Source organism: Solanum verrucosum, unplaced genomic scaffold (genome assembly GCF_900185275.1).
Source record: "Solanum verrucosum unplaced genomic scaffold, falcon-dt-bn FXZP01000268.1, whole genome shotgun sequence".
Classification (NCBI taxonomy): Eukaryota; Viridiplantae; Streptophyta; class Magnoliopsida; order Solanales; family Solanaceae; genus Solanum; species Solanum verrucosum.
Window position 1 is genome coordinate 3,502,630 of NW_026019957.1, and position 20,750 is coordinate 3,523,379.

The window sequence follows — 20,750 nt, forward strand, 5'->3', positions numbered from 1 at the left end:
CAAACATAATCCTAAAATTAGTTATTCCCTATGTTGCACTTTATCTAACTCATTTTCCTTTTTAGTCTGTCTTAAATTATCAATTTTACTCTTAATAAAATGATTTATAACCACACAAACGTTTATCACTCATTTTCGATCATGAATTTAAAAATCTTTCTTTCTTTCTTAAACTCTGTATCTAAGTTAAACTAACTTGTATAAAACGAGATGAAGGGAGTATCAAATTAGTCATCCTTGGGCTCCAAGTATTCCTTGAGTCCCAAGTATTTTTCAAATTTGCTTACGTCTGTGCTTGTGACAGCATTTGGTCAAAACATATATTTCTTTGACTTTGCCGCCAAACAAGCCCTTAATCTGCTGCCTTTATATATACAGAAACCTACAGACCCAATTTTGAATCAAACAAAGAAGAAGAAAAAGAAGAAAAATGAAGAGTTTAATTTGTAACTGTTGTAATAAGGAATTTTTTGACGAAAATGAGCAAAAAAATTCATTACAAATCAGAATGGCACACTTATAATCTTAAACGCAAGGTAAACAGCTAAATTTACCCTTTTTTGTGTTTTTGGAAAGTAAAAATGAATTTTATTGCATAAACATTACTCCCTCCATCCCTTTGGATTTCGAGATTCAAACAGGTCTATCTTTTACCATAATTTTTTTATATACTCCTATCTTTTAGTTATTTTTAATTATCAATTATTGTGACTTATAGTACTTTTTACGTAGTTTACAAATATATAAATTTCATTTTGAAGATTCTACGCGCAAATTTCCAGTCAAACTTAAACTAAGTGCTACATGATTGTGGAATGGATTAGAGTTCATTGTTCTGTTTCTTTGGTATTTATTTCAGGTTGCTGGAGTTCCTGGATTGAATGAGGCACTCTTTGTAGCCAGACAGTCTGCACTTGCAGAAGAAACTCCATTGCTATATAGTTGTGTACATTGTGGCAAAGAATATAGAAGCTTTAAAGCTTATGCTCAACATCTGAAATCTAAAACTCACTTAGCACGAGCTTCACAAGAGACAGGTCATCATCACGATGAGAATAGCGTTATTAGTGGAAGGGATGAGAGCGAGTGGGAGGAGGTTGATCAAGAGGAAGAGATCGCGTGTGAAGACAATGACTCATTGAGACAACTAAAGATGAATGGAAGTAGTACTAGTAATGGTGTTATGGATGATGAAGGTAACAATGTTGATGAGTTGGATCCGCGTTGTTGTTTCATGTGTGATTTGGAACAAGATACAGTAGAAAACTGTGTGGTTCATATGCACAAGAAGCACGGGTTCTTCATACCTGATATCGAGTATTTGAAGGATCCTGAAGGCTTCCTCACCTACCTTGGTCTCAAGGTAATACTCTAGGTTTCGTTTTTCTTGTATGATCTTCAAGTCCGTTTAAATAACACAGTAAAAATTGCTCTTTACGTCCTCAGGTTAGAAGGGATTATATGTGTCTGTATTGCAACGATAGATGTCGTCCTTTTAGTAGTTTGGAAGCAGTTCGGAAGCATATGGATGCAAAAAATCATTGCAAAGTGCATTATGGTGATGGTGGTGACGATGAAGAGGCGGAATTAGAAGAGTTTTACGACTATAGCAGCAGGTATGCTTGGTGATTTGATAGCTTCTAATGTACATTTGAGCAGAAGATAGATGCAACCTATATTTTTTAAGCTTGAACAACAACATATCCAATGTAATCTCACAAGTGAGGTCTTAGCTTTGGAGAGGGTAGAGTGTACACAGACCTTATCCCTACCTCGTAGAGATGGAGAGGTTGTTCCCAATGGGAACTTTATTAAAGTTTGAACCGCAGATGGTTAAGAACATCATCATGCAGGTAAATTTTGTTGTTATCCTTTACTAAGATCTGTATTTTTTTCATATTCTAGCTATGTGGATGCAACTGGAAAGCAGCTTGTTTCGTCTGAAGATTTTAACAACAATGTAGAACTAGGAAGTGGTGGATCTGAACTCATAATAACAACAAGAACCGATGATCGATTGTCTGTTAAATCAATCGGTTCAAGAGAGTTTTTGAGATATTATCGCCAGAAACCAAGGCCTACGCGCACTAATGATACAGCTATAAGCTCTGCTTTAAGCTTCAAGGTACGAATTTGACTCGTTACATGACACACGATGGCAACTAATATTTAGTCGTTTGAGCCAACATTCGTTTTCTCATCTCAGGGATCGAAGCATGAGCCTAGCAACCGTGTAATCGAGGGAGCACAACGTTAAAATGAAGGTGTTGAAGGCCATGAATAGATGTGGTCTGGATGCTATGCACTCTGGGATTGGCAGGAAAAGCAATGTTATTCGAAACCTCCCTAAAAATATACCATATTAGTCTCTTCCCTATGGATTATCTTGCAATATTTCCTACGAGTGTTATAATATTTATTAGTGTGTATAGTTTCCGAAAGGCATAATACATAAACATGCCTCTTAACTATGTATGAATGTTTGGTAACCACACACCCCCAACCCAGAAAAATAAATAGACAAGGCCAAAAGGTTTAAAAACCTCAAATTTATAATGAGATAGAGAGTGGTGAAGTCTCCTACATGAACTTACGAATAAATACTACACAACGTGGTCTTTCGAAAAAAAGAAGGGAAAGATGAATCAAGGATCCTCCTACAATAGCTTAAATTTCTTCTTTTAGTAAAGCTAATATACAACAATTTCAGGTCTACAGACTGCCTGGTCTACATATATCATCACTTACCTCTTTGCTCTGGTGGTCTTTCGAACATTTCTCACCGGTCTCTTTCCTTGTTGCTTCACAACTTTCCCGTTCTTTGCCAAGTCACGTGCCAAGACTGGTTCCTCCTGCGACATATCTTCACTAGGAATGGAAGCAGCAGGACTCTCTATTGTTTCATTCATGTCTGGTACATCCACAGCAGATTCGCTAAGAAATTCACACTTATCCGCTACTTGGTGAGATTTAGTCGACTTGTCCTGACTTGATGTTCCTGGTTTTGGCTTCTCATCACCAATGTGTGAGTCGTTTTGTCCTCTACTTTGACCTGCAGACAAACTATCGAGGGGGAAAACCAGCATTATTGGGATTCGAGCTCCAGAAAAATTGAAGAGCTTTATCATTCATTCTTTTACCTAGCATCTAATGATGTATATCCATTAGAACTTGGGGCTAAATTTGGTCGAGTCACTTCATGTGCGTCAGAGGCAGTTATATGAAGACCTGAACTTGTAAAAATGGGTAAATATAAGAGAAATTAAATTGGTCATAATGGAGAGAGATATCAGCAGTTAACCCAACCCCGCAGATCATATGGAAAAAAGAGAGACAGAAAACCGCATATAACAAATGTCACTTGCATATTTTAGGACATAATTATCCAACTATACACGCTGCCATAATCACAAGAAAGAGCAATGGAGGAACAAATGTGAATTGAGACTCATTACTAATCTCGCACATGATACACAAGCTATTTTAGTATTGGACGAACATGTTTTACAAGAAGATATATTAAATCTAGAACTATAGTTCACACTATGTGAGAAGTGCTAAACATCTGTAGACTCAGCCTAGATCATCCACCAGTAATGGTAGCCAAATGCTAGTGGAGCCTGTCAGTCAAGCAGCTTTGTAAACTTGACGATCAATGCAGGGTTCAAACTAAGAGCTGGATTTGTTTGTCAAGTTTACAAAGCGTCACAAAATTACCAACTTGTCGAGCACTAGGGTTCAAAATAGCTCTAAACTAAACCAGATATCAGACTCCATTACACCACATTGGTCACAAGTTTTCCTGGTTTGCATCTAGTTCCATTACACCCATAAGTCAGAACTACATAAGATATAGGATGAATTCAAATTTGTATTCCTCCATGTGCCATCCTGACCATTCTAGGCCTGCCATTGGTTACACCGTTGCAGTCACCATGGTTCTCTCTCACATATCCTCCTTACTCCCCCAATCAACAGACTAATATTGTCACTATCATGGCTGTGATTTGTGGTCCCTGATTTATATCCACCATTGGCCTGACATGAGAACTGCTTAGGAGATAGGAAGCCAAGAAACAAACTTCCACCTTCGAAGACACTAGGGAAGTATCAAATGCCTCCATCTTTGTTTACGTCTCTATCAGACCATTTAAAAGATAAACCCACATACCTAGTAAGTCAACTTTCAACTCCTATCTGACCAGGTAATAGAAGGCAACAATTTTGTATTGTCCAGATGATCAAATATGAATTACATGTCACTCGGCCAACTTCATATATTTGTGTATTGGTAAGTAGTAATAAGTTTAATTCTGAACCCATTACTGCAAATTAGCTTCACAACATAAAACAAACAGAAAAAATCTTAAAGAATGGCGTCAAGTACCATCATTGTGCTCAGAGGGGAAAACTGAACCAGTATGCATGTAAGATTCACGAGAAGCTTGCTCACCAACCCAAACTGCCTGTAAGTTTGAACAGTATGAGGACAGACGTACATAAGTTATTTCTCAAAAATAAGTACATAAGTAAACTCAACATCTTATTGTCCATATTGAAATGCTATCTTTTTTAGTCCAAATGTGCCAAATGATGAATAAAGTACTGAAATCCCTAAAACAAACGGTTACCTGATCTTGCAGCTGAATAGAAGAGGCAGCATTTAAAGGCCCATTCTCAGTTTCTCCACCATCTTGTGTTATTTCCACATCTGAAAGAGAAAAAATGAGGTTTCTACAGAAAACTAGCAATTTACAGCAGAAGACAAATTAAACCAAGACAACACCATAAGACCAGTCTAAGAGGCCAGATTAGAGCACAACACACCTGACCACTTAATGGGTACATCTGACAGTTTAGCAAGTCTCAAAGAACTTGAGTCATTTATCTTCTCCGCGGTACTGGTTCCTGTTAAATCACCAACTGCAGATTTTGGCTCTGCTTTGCGTTCTACCAAACGTAATTGGTAGTCAGTTTCCTTGGAAGGGTGGGCACGTAACATATCTTCTGTGGCTTTTGACCGGACTTTTCGTATTTCCTCATGAATATTCCATGACCCAGATGCATAAGAACTTTTTTTCTGTGATCCAGCAGAAAAACATATATCAGAAGACAGCAAAGAACAGAAAATTGATAAAGTAAATGGATTTAGTACTACTAAGTAGCTGTTCAACATCCTTGACATGAAATGCCTAACTAAGTTTAAGAATACAGAGCTCCTTCAAATCACTAAAATGATGAAGTGTGATCAAAGGTACAGCTTGAAACATGACACACACACACACATATGAAACATTATTATTATTATTTTTATTTTTTTGATAAATGAAACATGACATAATATTTAATTCAGTATTCTGAGGAATTGCCAAGAGGAGTAAACAGAAGTATTCTACCTATTTAGAAAATTAAAATAACACATGCACCAAAAGTGAGACTAGTGATGGAACAACCAAACATGCAAAGATAAGGACTAGTCACTTGGTAAACTGTTTGATATATCAAGTCTCTGTTATGAAGTTGCACTAATCAAGTTGAGAGGAATAAATTTCACAACAACTAACCCTTTTTTATTATTAGAATGATAACATTTCAAGTTAATATGTTGCTATAAGGGTAGATCTTAAGTCAAAGCATCAACCAGCTTGTTTCTTGCACAGTTCTAAGTTTATCAACTGGATGCAAGTCAGTAGATCCCATATCAATGTCCTCTAAACCACGTGCACATATCGAACTACATGGATGAACTCGTGCATGGCTGCTTTAGAATTTATTTCATTTCTTTAGTTTACAACCTTTAGTTTGTAACGGTGTAACCTTGGCAATGCTCTTTAATATTTGATTGATAACAATTTGATCTAATGTAAACGACTTCTCATAAGTAGATCCAAGTCCAAGAGCTTAATTCTTTCAAAAGTTATAAATTTATCAAACCATTGCAAGGCAATAAGATCCCTTCATAATATTAAACAACCCAATTGTACATATCAAATTCCAAAGATCAACATGTGCATGGCTGCTTTGTAATTTTCATCATCTCGTCAGTTTGAAACTTTTGCAATGTAGATAGTTCATGTATATTGGAAAATATATATAATATATTATGTAAATATAGGTATAAATAGAGTTCTAAAAAAATAGTAGTAAAAGCATTCTCGATAATATTTTTCTCGTGCTTTTATTTCTCACAGCAACATTCTTTGGCAAGTATCTTTTGTAGATTAAGCACACCTGTTAAGCAAAGTCAAGAAGCACATTCGTTTGATTGAAACACAGTGTGGGCACAATCAAGATTAAGTTTGAGATAGCAAGTAAGGCAAGCTGATATGCATCTAGGCAACCTTTCTTCTCTGTCTTCCCTTTTTGGACATTTTTTAGCAAGAAAGTAGCCTGGTCTCCAATTTATTACTTTGCTAAATAAGTTTTTTCTATCTGAAAACTACCAACTTTTGGCACTCTGAATCATCAAAGCTTCTAGTGCTAATTGTAGACATCGTTGTATAATCTTAGAAAACTAAGGTTCAACCACCGTTCGACAAAATAGGAGTGTACATCCTCAAAGGCTTGAAATGAAAGTGAACAGGCTGTAATAAAAGCAAAATAGAAATTTTCAATACCTTCAAGGAAGACAGAGAATCACCACTGACAGAATATGGAGCTTCTTCGTCAAAAAGCTTTGCCTTCATTTGTGAGGGGGTTCTAAGTCCACTATTATCAACAGCAGGGGATGCCCACGGTGGACGAACCTTCATATATGACTTGGCCATTTCTACAGGTGAGCCAAAAGTATCATCCACCTATAAGAGCATCAATAAACATTTTTACATAGCTATATTTCGGTATCACATAGCTGAAAGCAGTAAAATATGTGTCATTGTGCTGACAAAATATTACATGAGAAACACTAGTAGCACCATAAAGCTCCTTATAGAAAAAGAAGGATTGAAAGTTCGAGGTAGAAATAATATTATAGATAAAATACATATAAACTAGGCATCTAATTCAGATCAATTAGGAAAAACACTCTCATGGTTCAAGTTTCCACAATCAAATTTGACAACATTAAAATGACTTTTTTAAGAAACGGTACAATATAAATGAAGGAACTAATGTAATACAGACAAAAAGTACTCGACAAATTCATCCCGTATAATAAGGAGAGCGGGCCCAAAATTGGCCCATAAATTAGATATAGTAAAATAGGAAAGGAGGATCTTCTGAACTCGAGGACAGATTTTGGAGGCAAAAATTAAGAAGCAATTGGTTTGAGCAGGGTGACAATAATACAAAGTTTTTCCAGAAAATGGCAGATGCACATCAAAAATATAATCACATAAACAGCCTGGTTATTAATGGTGGTGCAGTCTCTAATGAGGAGTCAACTAACAATGAGATCCAATCTTTAAAGTACGTGGAAACTCAAGGAAAAATAAACTTAGGTATGTGAAAGAGAGGAGACAGATCTGGTCAAGAGACTAAAAGAAGACATCCAAGCCAATTAAGGGAAAAATATCAAAAGTACCATGCAAACAACTTCAAATTGATAAAGCTGGGAGATCATTATGTTGTAAATTAATGTAAACCATGTGGATAGAGGGATTCTGGTTGTAAGATATCTAATGAAACCATCACTTAGAGAACTCCAGAGACAGATAAAACGAGTTACTTACATTAACTACAGAGCTTACACCTCCGAGAGTATTATCTGAATGGAGTCCATCTCTCTTTTCCTCTAACCATTTCCTCGCTTCTATAATTGCTTGACTACTGTGGTCCAACGTATCTGAATGAAACATAGAAGACTATTCAGCTTTATGCAAACATTTTGCAGGAAGAACACAAGCTATAACCACATGATAGATTCATTAAGTTATTATCATCTGCAATTGTTTGATCAGGTAGTGTCGAGTGCAAACCCAAACTGTCTTTCCCTTCAAGTGATGAAGAATCCACAACCCTTGAGTTGATGATCGTTACTAACTGGTCACGCTCCTCCCTGCAAAGTTAATAGTATAACTAGGTTCAGAAAGAAACATTATATTTCTTTTGTCCCCTTTTTTTGCATTTACAGACAAACATCATATCTTGCTCTTTCGATACACATGCATGTCATCTGGCTGTCAAAGAGTCAAAGCCCTACTTAATTTTTTGTTCAAGATTCACCAAGTCACAGCAGTATCCAATCCAAATACAACTACAAAGAAAACTACAATATTGAAGACAAGCATAAAAGAGGGAAATTGACAGTCTCTTAATATGAAAAAGATAGGATGCATACATAAAAGACAAGCAAAACATAGGCATGCATACATAAAAAGAAGAAAAAATAAGCTAACTGCACCACTTCACAATTGAAAATGCAAAGGGATGACTGAGTTTTCCAATGGGAGTGCTCCTCAGCTTGAAATACACCGACACCCAGGATTCCAGGGAAGTACAAGGAAATAGCTTCGACTACCACCATATCCAAAGTAAAGACGGGAATCACCAATATTACATGAGCACATCTGGTATTGATATGACGGACACAGTTAGCTATTGAGTAAGCCTTACCTGCCTTATCAAGTTGGATCGCTTGTCATATGTACTAAATATGAATTCCATTTTTTCTCTCACCTACTAGTATTGAGTGTAGACCTTTTCTTCCAAATTGCTAGCAGCAAAGACCTGTTTCTACTCATTGATCTCTCTCTCTCTCTCTCTCTCTCTCTCTCTTTGTATGTGTAAAGATAACTTTAGAATTTGGACACAGACAGAAGAAGGCAGAATTAGTTTCCTGAGGTAGTAATATACTGTTCTTGACCCAAAGAAGAAAAAGATTTACTGTTCACTCAACCTCAAAATGCTCGACACTATTCTACAATTAGTAGTATCATAGACGACGTTGAAGTCCCACATCGGTTGTGGGAGGGAAAAATTGATCTCTTTGTATGGTCTTGGGCAATCTTTACTCATGAGCAGGTTTAGTTAGGCCCAATATCTATTTCTTCTCATGGTATCAGTGTCAAATTCATCCCAATTCTTAGCTTATTCTTGATGATGGGCCCCCATATTATTGTCGATGCTCCAAATGTTAAGTCTTGGGACTGCGAAGGGTTATTGAAGTCTCACGTCAGTTGTGAGAGGAAAATTGATTTCTTTATATGGTCTTGGACAATCTTCATCTCATGAGCTAGCTTTTGGGGTTGAGTTAGGCCCAATGTCAATTTCTTCTCATATTGAAGTGTGTGACTATCTCATCTAAAATCTTCAGTTGTTAGAGAGAACATTATTTTTTTAGTTATCCCATCAACACGCCCCCTCACGTGCGGGCCTGATTCAGTTAATGGGTGTTGATAAGAATCTAATTCAGGAGCAAGCAAAGGTCCCGGATTCTTCATTAAGTGATCATAAATCAGTTTTTAGTCGAGACTTCATTAAGTTATCATAAATATTTTTTCATTTCAAGATTAGCAGTGCATACATTCAACATCCATACAATTTGAAAGACTATTCCTCCTATTTTTTAAATGGTAGGTTGTAACTGAACGTGTGCATGCATGTATCTGTGTGCTTGTGTATTTTTCAATCACTGCTGGATCCCTTGAGTGTCAAGTGCAATAGTTATTCAGCTTTGAACATTCTGTATTGACTTGTTCCTATGAATTTGAGGCATTGCGAACCGTTTATATATTGAAATAGATACCTATTACTGAAATAATATTAAAAATGGCTAATCAATAAACATATTATGTTGTTCCTCAACCCAAAAAAAAGACAAATGACACCCAGCATTTCCATCAAATTGCATTTACAACTAAAAAATAAAAGCCTAACGATAAAATCTCAGAAAAAATTACCCTCCCTCTGCTAAAAACACTAAAGAAAACGAAAATTCAATTCATGAGGATAAATTATAAATCATGAAACAGTCCAAAATCTGAAATTCATATTGTCCTTTTCCTGGAGAATTATACAAACTACATCAGGGTGAAAAGTTTTAAATGTTAGCAAAACTTAGAAAGGACTAAAGACGCACGAAAGGGAGCAGGCAAGCCCAATGAATTGATAAAATGCAAACAAATCGAGACAGATATCACACTACATGCAAATGCTAAATATAAAGTTAAGATTTAAGAATAGTTGGATATCCACAAAGAAATGAGACGTGGAAAAAACATAAAAAATAACAGCATCGATAAGACACAAGTCTCCTGTCACATACAAGAAATATCACTTAAACACTATGAAACAAAATTTCAGCATAAATAAATGAAAGTTTTGCAACTAACCTTGAAAATGTCTCCTGCATAAGTAGTTGCTCAATTAGGTGCTTGGTTTGACTTCTCTCTCCACGTAATTGAGGATGCTACACACAAAAGAGAAGCTCAAAAGAATACATAAATTTCTTTTTTGATACTTCAAGAGTAATTTATTCATACTACACCAAGTTGGAGCTCAAAAGTTTAAATCTTTTCATTTTGAGCTCCAGAGTATCTATCCCAACTTCATGAAGTGGTACATTCCTTATCCACAACAATACCCTGATGACAAAAGGGACCTTTTAGGTGCCCATGATGTGCTCTAGACTCCTTCAAAAGCCCTTCTATTTCTTACTTCCCAAATTCACCATAAAAGACATGTTGCAACTAGATCCACACTTCCTTCCTTGCCTAGTTCATCCTCTTCAATTTGGGTGGGAGGGGGCAGGGGGAACAACCTCCTTGTTTTTTGTTTTTGTATTTTTTGCATAAGAAGCGACTTACAACAAGAGTTTCCTCTAAATAATGTTAGCATTCATACACACGACAATATGATAATGGAAGGTGTTGGGACAAGGTAAACCTAAAATCATATGTAAGGAAATTATCTTAAAATACATATGATCTCTTGGAATCACTATGAAATTGGCTAAGAATAGAACATAATGGAGATCGGGGGAAAAGGATTCATTTAGACAACACCAATTAGTTGCAACCTAAGGTTGACTTGTTCCGGTTACACTTACAAAAAGGGTAGTATTTACTGAGAATTTATTTTTGTTCCAGTTTAAAGACTTCTAAGCCCATGCAAGGATAAGTCAAGGACTAGAGAACCTCTAACTTCCTTAAGGAGACAAATTATTCAGTAAAAAATAAAATTGGCCTAAATTGAGTGCAATGCATACAGAGTATTCATATATCTAAGTTGATTGATCGTTAGGATGACTTTCCATTTTTGAACACCATGCAATAGATATTCATCAAGGCACAAGTTCTCCTTAACAATTAACACATAGGCACGCTATATCCTTCCATCTGTAACCACACATGAAAAGATTTTACCAAGAAAATTTTATTTTTTAGGTCTCTTCGGGAAACATCCAATAAAATTGAAACAATACCGAGAAGGTCAACATGGAACCAAGAAATGGTCCAATGAAAATTTCACTTTTTGACCCTCTGTAAATCAACCAACTTTCTCCCGCGATAAATTTATGAATGATCACAAATCTGTACGAAAAAATAGTTCAACTGTCTAGCTCCCAAGCTTGGAAAGTTCTCCTGAATCCTAGATTCACAAGTTGTTAGTTTTATTCCTAGTGAGGAAACTTGTTACCACAATATACCTGTTTTTCGTGATGCCATTTATATGTGGATATGCTTCATTGGAGGCCAATTCTCCGCACCAAACATCTTACCAAAATCAATGAATTGAGTCTTTTTTCAGCTTATTTTCCCTAAATGAGTATGTCATCACTTCTGACAACCATTCACTCATTGCAAGCATCCATCTGCCACTTCCTTAGCTATGTTTTATTGAAAGTAGCTTTTTCATATGCTTCCTTTGAACAAAGGGTTAGTCACATAGTTCCTTATAAAAAATATAAAGAAAAGGTGTGGATATGGGGGGTTGGTCACCTAGTTCCACTCCACCGGAGAATACTATCTTTCTCCGTTGAGACCCTACATATAGCAAATTCATGACTAGTTTTTGATTTTCTTTACCACTAATGACGGAATACAAAATAAATAAAGGTTGTACATGAGTAAGTTGGAATATTGGATTATGACGATGATCTTTCCATCTTCCAAAAGAGAAGTATTTATCTCCTTAAGGACATACAGTTCAAAACTAAAAAGTGGAAAAGTTCTCTCTCTCTCTCTCTCATTTGGACATAGGGCAGATGACAGTGTCAACCATTAACGACTTTACCGATATTTTCGGCATTCCATATAAGGACCTTCGTGTGGAAGTCTATTGTTGTTTTTACAGTCCCCTTGCATCTTTGTGCTACCTCTGGTTGCATCCAAATTGTTAAATTGTGTGTCCGTTTCATCAAAAAACTTTTGTTGTTAGAGATAACACACTTTTATTTACTTAATTATATCTTCAATGCGCCCCCCTCCCCCCCTACAAACTTGAATTTTTTAACGGGCATAACACGTGAATTTTTTAATAATAGGTGGCAGTGAGGCTCGAGAACCTGGGACCTTTGGCTACTATGATAACATGTTGAAGTTTGAGACCAACTCATCAAAAAGTTTAAGTTGCTAGAGAGATCACACTTTTATTCTATGTCGCACACACTCGGGTGTGGGTACCCGATACGAGTGCAAATCTAGAGGTTGAATCTTCATAACACAACTTTTAGGATTTGGGGTATGGATACAAATGTTGGGATGCAGGCAATAAATTTATATTGTGAGTTGTGACATATATACAGTATATATTTTAAAGTTACTGAATTAAAGCTAATAAAATTTAATTCTTTATAGACATCTAATATTTTATTCATAAGACATCTCGTAATAGCATAGGCCATAGCATTCTCATACTCATATTATATAACTATATATATCTATAACATAAACCTACAAAATCCAACCAATTACCCAATCAATGTATACTTCTCGGCTATACATGTAATCAAAGCACCCACGATGAGTAGACCAAATCCGGTGTGGATCTCAGGGCCACATCAGGTCAAGTTGACATGGGTGCAGCAAGGATTTTGAAGAGTCCATACAACATAGCTTTTATTTACTTAATTATATCTTTAAAACGGACCAACTATATCCCATAGAAGGAAAGCCTATCTGATATACTACTGATAACTTTCATATTCCAGATGAACAAATTGGTATCACAGGGAGAATCATGGTACTAAATCACAAAATCAATTGATTCCTAATGCTTAAAAATTAATAACATAATCAGATGGGATATATTACCTTGTTTAACTCATCCACTTCCGAGCAAATATCATTCTCTTCTCTGTCATCATCCTCTACAATAAAAGCCAGATGTAAGCTATTAGAAAAACAAAATAAAAATGAGAGCATGCTATAACAAAATAGTTTCATTGGCCACCATAATATTTGAGCTCACACCTAGATGAAATTAATATTATAATGTCAAAGAGATAGCTAATAGTATCGGTACAAGAGAGCTTTATTTATTTAAAGCTTGAATAAGGTATTCTTTGCTACATGTGCCAAGACTGCATAAAGAATCCAAGGATGTCCCCTTTCTGTTTCTTTGCTACAGGGCTGGTACTTATCCTTCAGGAGAATGCTAAATGACTGGGAGATTGAAAGAGTGTCTGCTCTGTTAAGTAAGATTGGTGATTTCATTGGCACTAATGTTGAGCAAGATACTTTGAGATAGAGACACAATACTGATGGACAATTCCCTGTTAACAAGGCATATAGAATGGAAGACTTGGTGCAGAATGGAGGGTAGCCAAAACTATGGAGAAACCTATGGAAGTGTCCAGCTCCAACCAAGGTTAAATGCTTCACTTGGTTGGTGACTAAGAGAGCATGTCTGGCACAAGAAGTCTTGAAGAAAAAGGTGGCCATCATAGTTTCCAGATGTTTCCTGTGCAAAGAAACAAATGAAACCAATAATCATCTGTTTTAACATTGCACATTCACAGCACAACTGTGGTCCTTATTCCTCAACATAACAGAGACAAGTTGGACTATGCCTGAACATACTGCAAACGTGCGAAGTTGTCAGATGAAAAGAGGAGGTAGCAAGAGTCAAAGGAAGTGGTGGAGGATAATCCCACAATGCATCTGGTGAACAGTTTGGAGAGAAAGAAATGGGAGGTGCTTTGAAGATAGATCCAATTTCATTCAGAAAGTAAACTGACATTGTATAGTATACTTTTGGTATAATGTAGTAGGACTAGAGGATTTAGACCATTTGGTAGATTTATTAAGAACCTTGTAAGTATTTCCTCTTCTTTTTATGTATCTAACACTTTTGATGGTGTCCCACATGTCCTTAATGCTTTATGCTGAGGAATACATATCAACCAGTTGCAGAAAAAAATCCAAGGGAGTTCTCAAGTTCCAAGTGCTGGAGTCTGCAAAGAAGAGCAATGCAACTAGCCATGCACTGGATATGTACAAGCCTACTTATCAATTCCAATGCTACGCCTAACTCTCACACTCTGACTAGTAACTTTGAATTAATTATCACTAAAACTAAAGGCTGCACCAGGTATAATAGGCGAGATTTGCCTTCTACTTCTTTCTTTTTGTGTGTGAGTGGAGGTGGGGGTTGGGGGGAGAGGGGGGGGGGATAACACGTCTCAACGCATCTGTTTAAGACTGCACACTTTTTTTTGAGAACACAATACAATTTTAATATTTTATGCAAATGTTTAGACAGACATCAATGATTACAACCTTTACAACATATACTGCAACTTCAATTTTTTTTCTGTTTGTTTTATTTTTATTTTTTACAACATAGTGCAACTTTATTTTTTAATACAATCCACATCTGCAATTAGCAATTTGTTCCAAGCAAAGCTAATTCAGTTGAACCAGCTTCAGTGAACGCGCATCTGCCAAACTCAAATGAATTGCAATATGTTTTTTTTTGTTATATTACTATTAATTATATTTTAGATGCATCTCGCCCCTAAAACAGCATGTTCTGAATTGCAGTATGTTTGTACCACTAAAGTGGTATTTTTTTTTTTGAAACTTGGTAACTTACCACTAAAGTGGTATTTAGAAATCATATTACCAAACCACCCCCTGCATTGCAATATTTTGTACTTATCTTTATCTTATTTTGGCTTTCCTTCTAGAAAATAATATAAAGTAATAATATAAAATCAAAGGCTACAAGGCAAAGGGGGGAAACTTTTATACAAGCAGCCTCACTCGTGTGGTATAAGTATGACATCAAGAGATATCAACTATCAAGTGGTTGTAACCTTTACTACACATACTATATTTATCTTTTTCAAAAACAAATTACATACATAAATTCTACTTCCCCCATCCCCCAAAAAAAGCGGGTTCAGTTGGCTTCCCCGCTTCAATTATCACGCATTTGCCTCTAGGTTACAGGATCTCATAAACAATCCTCAACACATTATGTTAGATTCGGGTCATTCAAATTCATATCAGAATCAAATACAAAATAACAGGCTCAACAAATCTTCATCATAACTAGTCTAACTCCTAATTGTAAATGAGGAGTATGGTACTTAATAAGTACTTCAATAATGTACTTGCATTAAACCATTTATACTCCAAAGCATTTAATTATCAATTCAATAGTACTTACCAAAAATAACCATCAAATGAACAGTATCTGACAGAAACTACATCCATAAAACCAACTTTAATTATCTCAACCTCTCTCCCCCTCTGAAATTTCAAAAAATATACCTCACATTCTTACTAAACTAAAATATCCTAAACTCCAATGACACGCAATCAAAAAGAAAACTGAAATCACCTAGCCTGTACTATAACATTTCCATTAAAAGTCAGTATTTTTAGAAGAAAAAATAAATTAAAAGCAACCTACAAACTTAATTTGCACAAAAAAAAAAAACATGAAAAGAGAGTTTTTTTTTTTACTTAATACTCAAACAAACATCAACCAAAGGCATTTTAAAAATCACCACTTTGAGATGAGCAATGAGTGGTAATTTCGTAATTTATCACTTTCTAGATCTCTCACACACAAAAAAAGGAGTGAGATTTGAAGAAGAGTACCAAACATGGAATCGCTGCCTGACGAAGACGAAGAAGAAGAGTCGGAATTGAAGACAGAAGTCAGAATCTTAGCGGCACCGGAGAGAATCGTACGTGTCGCCGGAAAAACATGTCCAGTGAGCCAATTAGGGCTTTTGAGAAACGGTTCTTCCGCCGCCGCTGCCGGTGGTGGTTGTTGTGGACGGTCATATGGACCAACGGCGTATCTCTTTCGCCTGTTAGTTACAATTTTTCCTCCAGAACGAGAATCCATGGCGATATTTTTTCACAGAGAGTGACGCTAAAAACTTGAAGAAGAAAAAAAGGGGCCTTTTTTATTCGGTTTTCTGTGTTTATTCAAAAAGAAGTTGCATTTTTCTGGTTCTTTTGTTTCATGTGATCTGTTTTGCAGTTTTTTTTTTTTTTAGAAACAATTAAGTAGGTGTTTAATTATGATATTTTATTTGGAATGTTTTAAGCTAATGTTGTGTTTGGTCATTTTTTATAAAAAAAATATTTCAAAATTTGAGTTTCTATTTATATGGTTTATATATACCTCGAATAGTTAAAAACTAGTAAGTTCATGCAAATTGATTAATTTATGTGGTATGATCAAATTTGTTTTTTTTATAACCGAAAAATTCGTTTGTGATTCGTCGGTCTTTGGACCAATCACAGTCTTCTAAACTCGGTGGATAATGAGTCCGCCCATCTACCATTCTCCACTTAAATACCAGGTTTCGCTCTGCAAGGTGTGGAACTTGAACCTGCGACCTAAGTCATAAATCCTCCACCTTTTGCCACTCAAATTTGTTCTAGAAGAGTAATATTTCAAAATAAATAGTTTCTTAATATAATAGATTAGATTTCATATACGAGCTATTATTTATTATTATAATATTTTTTCGCTTTATTTGAAATTTTTATAGAAGTTGAAATTGAAGATGGAGTTGTGTTTGATTATAATTTTTACAAATAATATTTTATTGCTTAAAAGTACTTTTTTAAAAAGCCCATAAAATATGATTTAAAAAATGGAGTTTTTTCTATTAAATTAAAAATTAAAAAATTAAAAGAAAAATATAGTAAAAGTATTAAGAGTGAAACAAGATTTTGGATATTTTTCAAATTTCAAATATTAACTTAAAAGATATCATCAAAAATTTTATGATCAAATATTGATTTCAAATAAAGTAAAAGAAAAAAATTATTTTTTTAAAAAAAACTTTATACCGATACAAACTAAATTGCATAAATTAAACCAAAGATAATAGTATTAACTAAAATGAATAATTTATTTAATTTCACAAAATTAATGCATAAACAACATTATTCTTCCTATTTTACCCTTGTGAGTTATTAACCTTGAAAATATATACATTTGTCCGACATAGAAAAACTAAGTAAATAATTCATGTCCATTGGTCAAATTACTTAACCAAAATAAATTAATTCATGTTCAATAATTGAAAACTTGACTTCAAAAAAACATTAAATAAGAGTAGAATAATAAACTTACTTAGTTTCTTAATGTAGGTAGAATCTAAAATGACTACATATAAATATTTGCTTTAATTATTGCAATTTGAACTATTTGCTTTGTCCCAATGTGTGCGTCATTTTTCTCTTATTGATGGCGACTCTATAGCTCCTTATAAAAAAAAAAATTGTCATGCATTGTTAATCTGTCAAGACATAGATCATTTTTGGCTGCCATGAAAATCCCTCCAAAAAAACCTCATTTCTTCAAACCTATTCAACCAGGTTTCAAGAATGGTCTTGTAAGTCATCCTTTTTGCCTTTCTCATCTTTCCTTTATTTACCTTATGTTACATGCAATAGCGGCGAATTCATGATTTTCACTAAGGTACTGTAGTATTTATTTAATTAATTAGGGCAAGTTTATGTTGTATATTGTAGAAAATTCCTATAGGTTTCTTGAAGTATTTGAAGGGAAATGACAATGTTGAACATGCAATATTGAAAAGGGGTGGCTATAAGTGGCCTATGAAGGTGAATGGACATCGATTCGAAGTGGGTTGGGTTGAATTTGTAGAACAACAAGGTTTGAAATTGGGAGATATATTGATGTTTAGACATGAAGGGAACATGGAATTTGAGGTTTCCATATTTGATTCAACTCATTGTGATAGAGAATATGTAGAGTATATGGAGGAAGGAGGAGGAGGAGGAGGAGATCATACAAGTGAAGAGATTTCCAAGAAATTTAAATCCAAAGGTAACATCTTTGTTGTCATCTGGTGTTTATTGTGTTTAGGTGATCGCACCTTGTTGTGTTGTGATTTTACAATTTTCTTGCATATATGCTCTGGACTGCTTTAATTTGCTATTTTTTTTTTCATTACTACTTTGATTTGTTTACTTGAGTCCAGAGTCCTTCGGAAACAGTATCTCTACCTTCAAGAGGCAGATATAAGGTTTGCATACACTATATCCTCATCAAACCTCACATTGTGGGATTTCACTGGGTATATTGTTGGTGTAAAGGTAACATCTTTAGAGTCCATTGATTTATACTTGATGATTTTTGCAAGTTAATTCCCTTAGATCATAGCATAAGTCTCAACTTGCTTATATTAAAAATTACTCTCTCTGTTTTGATTTGTTTGTCTTATTTTTTGTCTTGACACAAATTTAAGAAAGTAACAAGACTTTTGAATCTTGTGGGATGGGTAGAATGAACCAAAATGTTCTTTAATCTCATGGTCTTAAACACATACGTGGAAACTTAGAACTAAAGACTTGCCAAAAAAGGAAAAAATGTATTATTTATGGAAATTATTTTCATGCAACTTGTAATGGAAACTACATAAACCAAATGATGATTATTTTGTAAGAAAAAACTAATTCCAAATTAGCCAAAAAGTATGTTGGTTATTATTTAAATGTTGCTGATTTTCTCAAGTACAATTGTCATATTTAATTTCCAGAGGATGCAACAGAAAGACCATGGCGCAAGATCAAGTCGTCAAAAAAGGCTTCTTCCCATGTAAAAGCTGCTACTCATCACAAGTCTTTTGGTCATTCTCAAATTGAATGCACTATTAGAGAATATTGCTTGTCGCGAGGTTATTTGGTAAGTTTCAAAATTCATTATTACTTGCAAACTCTTCAAGTGAATGTGTTACACAATCAGGCCACATATTAGATAATTAGAAGCTATGATAACCATTAATTAGTTACTAATTACATGGTAAAAATGATAACTAATTTGTAATCACATGTTAAACTAGACTAGCATTATAAAAACGTTTACATTGTCAATGTATGTAAACTAAATTCCTTTTGTTATTTTTTTTTCTTTGTATACACCATGTTAGCACCTTCCTCGACAATTCACATATGCAAATGGCCTCGCCAATAAGAAGTCTGATTTGATTATAAGAGATGAAAGACAAAGGTCGTGGAATGTAAAGCTAAGTTCTTCTAAAACTCGAACCTCTATCATTGGATGCGGGCGGACCAAATTCTTTGCTGATAATTGCTTAAAGAAGGGAGATTGCATAATGTTTGAGGTCGTTACTAATGGAGAAATACCAATATGGAAATTTCAAGTTACTTATCGAAAAGTTCCATTGCAGAAGTTTCAAGGCAAGTTTTCTCATGTAACCAATCTCTTAATTAAGTCTTTGATAATGATCTTTTTCATTGTCATATATGTGTATTATTCTGTGTTGTTTATATAAGTATTACGTCTTGGATTGAATCTTTTTTTTTCTTGGTACGTTTTCTCAAGTGTGTAAACCATTTTCACCTAATAAAACAAAAAAATGGGTGTAATTCCATTACTTAAACTGTTTCTGTTTGTATTTCATATCACTTGTTTCGATCAATATAGTAGTTGTTACATCCTTTGCTACTTATAATCTATCTATGTAATGTGTTTTTCATGTGATCAAATAGAAGTGTTATATATGATTGTTATTTCTTTTCGATTATGCGGTACCTTTTAGCTACTTCTTCATGTTAGTAGAATAGTGCTTAAGTGCAGTTTGCTGTATGTATTCACTCAAGAATGCAGCTTGAAAACGGTATTTACCGATTATGCTGAAAATCAATATCAAAGTCACTGATCAGGGGGGCTGATAGTTAAAAATATATAATTGTGAGTTTTAGAATATAGTCAAGTTCAATTCCAAACCAGTAAACTTTATTTTGATATCATATTCTCTTTTTCTTAATCGAGCGACATCCTCACTGAGGATTCACATCAGACCACAGTTTGAGTTTGTATTTAGGCACAGTTGTAGTACTAGTTGTTGTTATTCTGTTTTTCTAATTAGAGTGACATCCTCAGTGAAAATTCGTACATCGGTAACCACAATCTGAGTTTGGATGAAGGCATAGTAGTACTAGTTGTTGTTATTCTGTTTTTCTTAATAGAGCGACATCCTCAGTGAGGATTCATTTCTCCGACCACAATTTGAGTTTGGATCAAGGCATAGTAGCAGGGGCAAGGCTAGGTAGGGTGAACGGGGTTCATAGGCGAAAAATTACACTGTTTATATAGGTTTAAATTATTATTTTATATTTATAGTAGATTTTGAGCCCCTTTGACTTCTTTGTGTGTTTACTTTTCATATTTTGAACCTCTTAATGAAAATTTTGACTATGCCATTGTATAGTAGTATTAGTTGTTGTTCTATTTTTTCTAAATAGAGCGACATCCTCAGTGAGGATTCATATATCAGACCGTAATTTGAGTTTGCATTAAGGTATAGTAGTAGTAGTAGTAGTTGTTATTCTGTTTTTTTCCTT

General features: G+C 34.8%; 3 protein-coding genes and 1 pseudogene across 3 annotated transcripts in view; 3 read left to right on the forward strand and 1 right to left on the reverse strand.

Annotated features, from left to right (window-relative positions):
* The window catches only part of LOC125814442 (anaphase-promoting complex subunit 13), a 171,865-nt gene that overhangs the window by 120 nt on the left and 150,995 nt on the right, over window positions 1-20,750 (forward strand). The gene's annotated exons all lie outside the window — the stretch shown is intronic.
* On the forward strand, window positions 431-2,566 carry LOC125814444 (cytoplasmic 60S subunit biogenesis factor REI1 homolog 1-like; annotated as a pseudogene).
* Window positions 2,535-16,286, reverse strand: LOC125814400 (protein KAKU4). Its single transcript, XM_049493848.1, has 11 exons — window positions 15,993-16,286; window positions 13,194-13,249; window positions 10,272-10,348; window positions 7,917-7,996; window positions 7,671-7,783; window positions 6,618-6,797; window positions 4,828-5,080; window positions 4,632-4,711; window positions 4,388-4,466; window positions 3,141-3,228; window positions 2,535-3,063 (listed from the first exon to the last, which is right to left on the reverse strand). Exons 1-11 carry the CDS (start codon window positions 16,243-16,245, stop codon window positions 2,745-2,747), a joined length of 1,578 nt encoding a protein of 525 aa, XP_049349805.1. The 5' UTR covers window positions 16,246-16,286; the 3' UTR covers window positions 2,535-2,744.
* Window positions 17,687-19,678, forward strand: LOC125814363 (B3 domain-containing protein REM9-like). The gene is made up of 4 exons (XM_049493822.1): window positions 17,687-17,752; window positions 17,892-18,210; window positions 18,923-19,068; window positions 19,313-19,678. The coding sequence occupies exons 1-4, from the start codon at window positions 17,687-17,689 to the stop codon at window positions 19,676-19,678; spliced, it is 897 nt and encodes a 298-aa protein (XP_049349779.1).

Excerpts from the sequence above, each read along its gene's own strand:
- LOC125814400 (XM_049493848.1), bottom strand. The coding sequence starts at position 16,245 with ATGGATTCTCGTTCTGGAGGAAAAATTGTAACTAACAGGCGAAAGAGA. Across the intron at positions 10,349-13,193 it reads AAGTGGATGAGTTAAACAAG|CATCCTCAATTACGTGGAGA; the intron begins GTAATATATCCC and ends TTTTGTGTGTAG. Across the intron at positions 3,229-4,387 it reads CCCCTCTGAGCACAATGATG|GTCTTCATATAACTGCCTCT; the intron begins GTACTTGACGCC and ends TTACAAGTTCAG.
- LOC125814363 (XM_049493822.1), top strand. The coding sequence starts at position 17,687 with ATGAAAATCCCTCCAAAAAAACCTCATTTCTTCAAACCTATTCAACCA. Across the intron at positions 17,753-17,891 it reads CAGGTTTCAAGAATGGTCTT|AAAATTCCTATAGGTTTCTT; the intron begins GTAAGTCATCCT and ends TGTATATTGTAG. Across the intron at positions 19,069-19,312 it reads GCTTGTCGCGAGGTTATTTG|CACCTTCCTCGACAATTCAC; the intron begins GTAAGTTTCAAA and ends ACACCATGTTAG.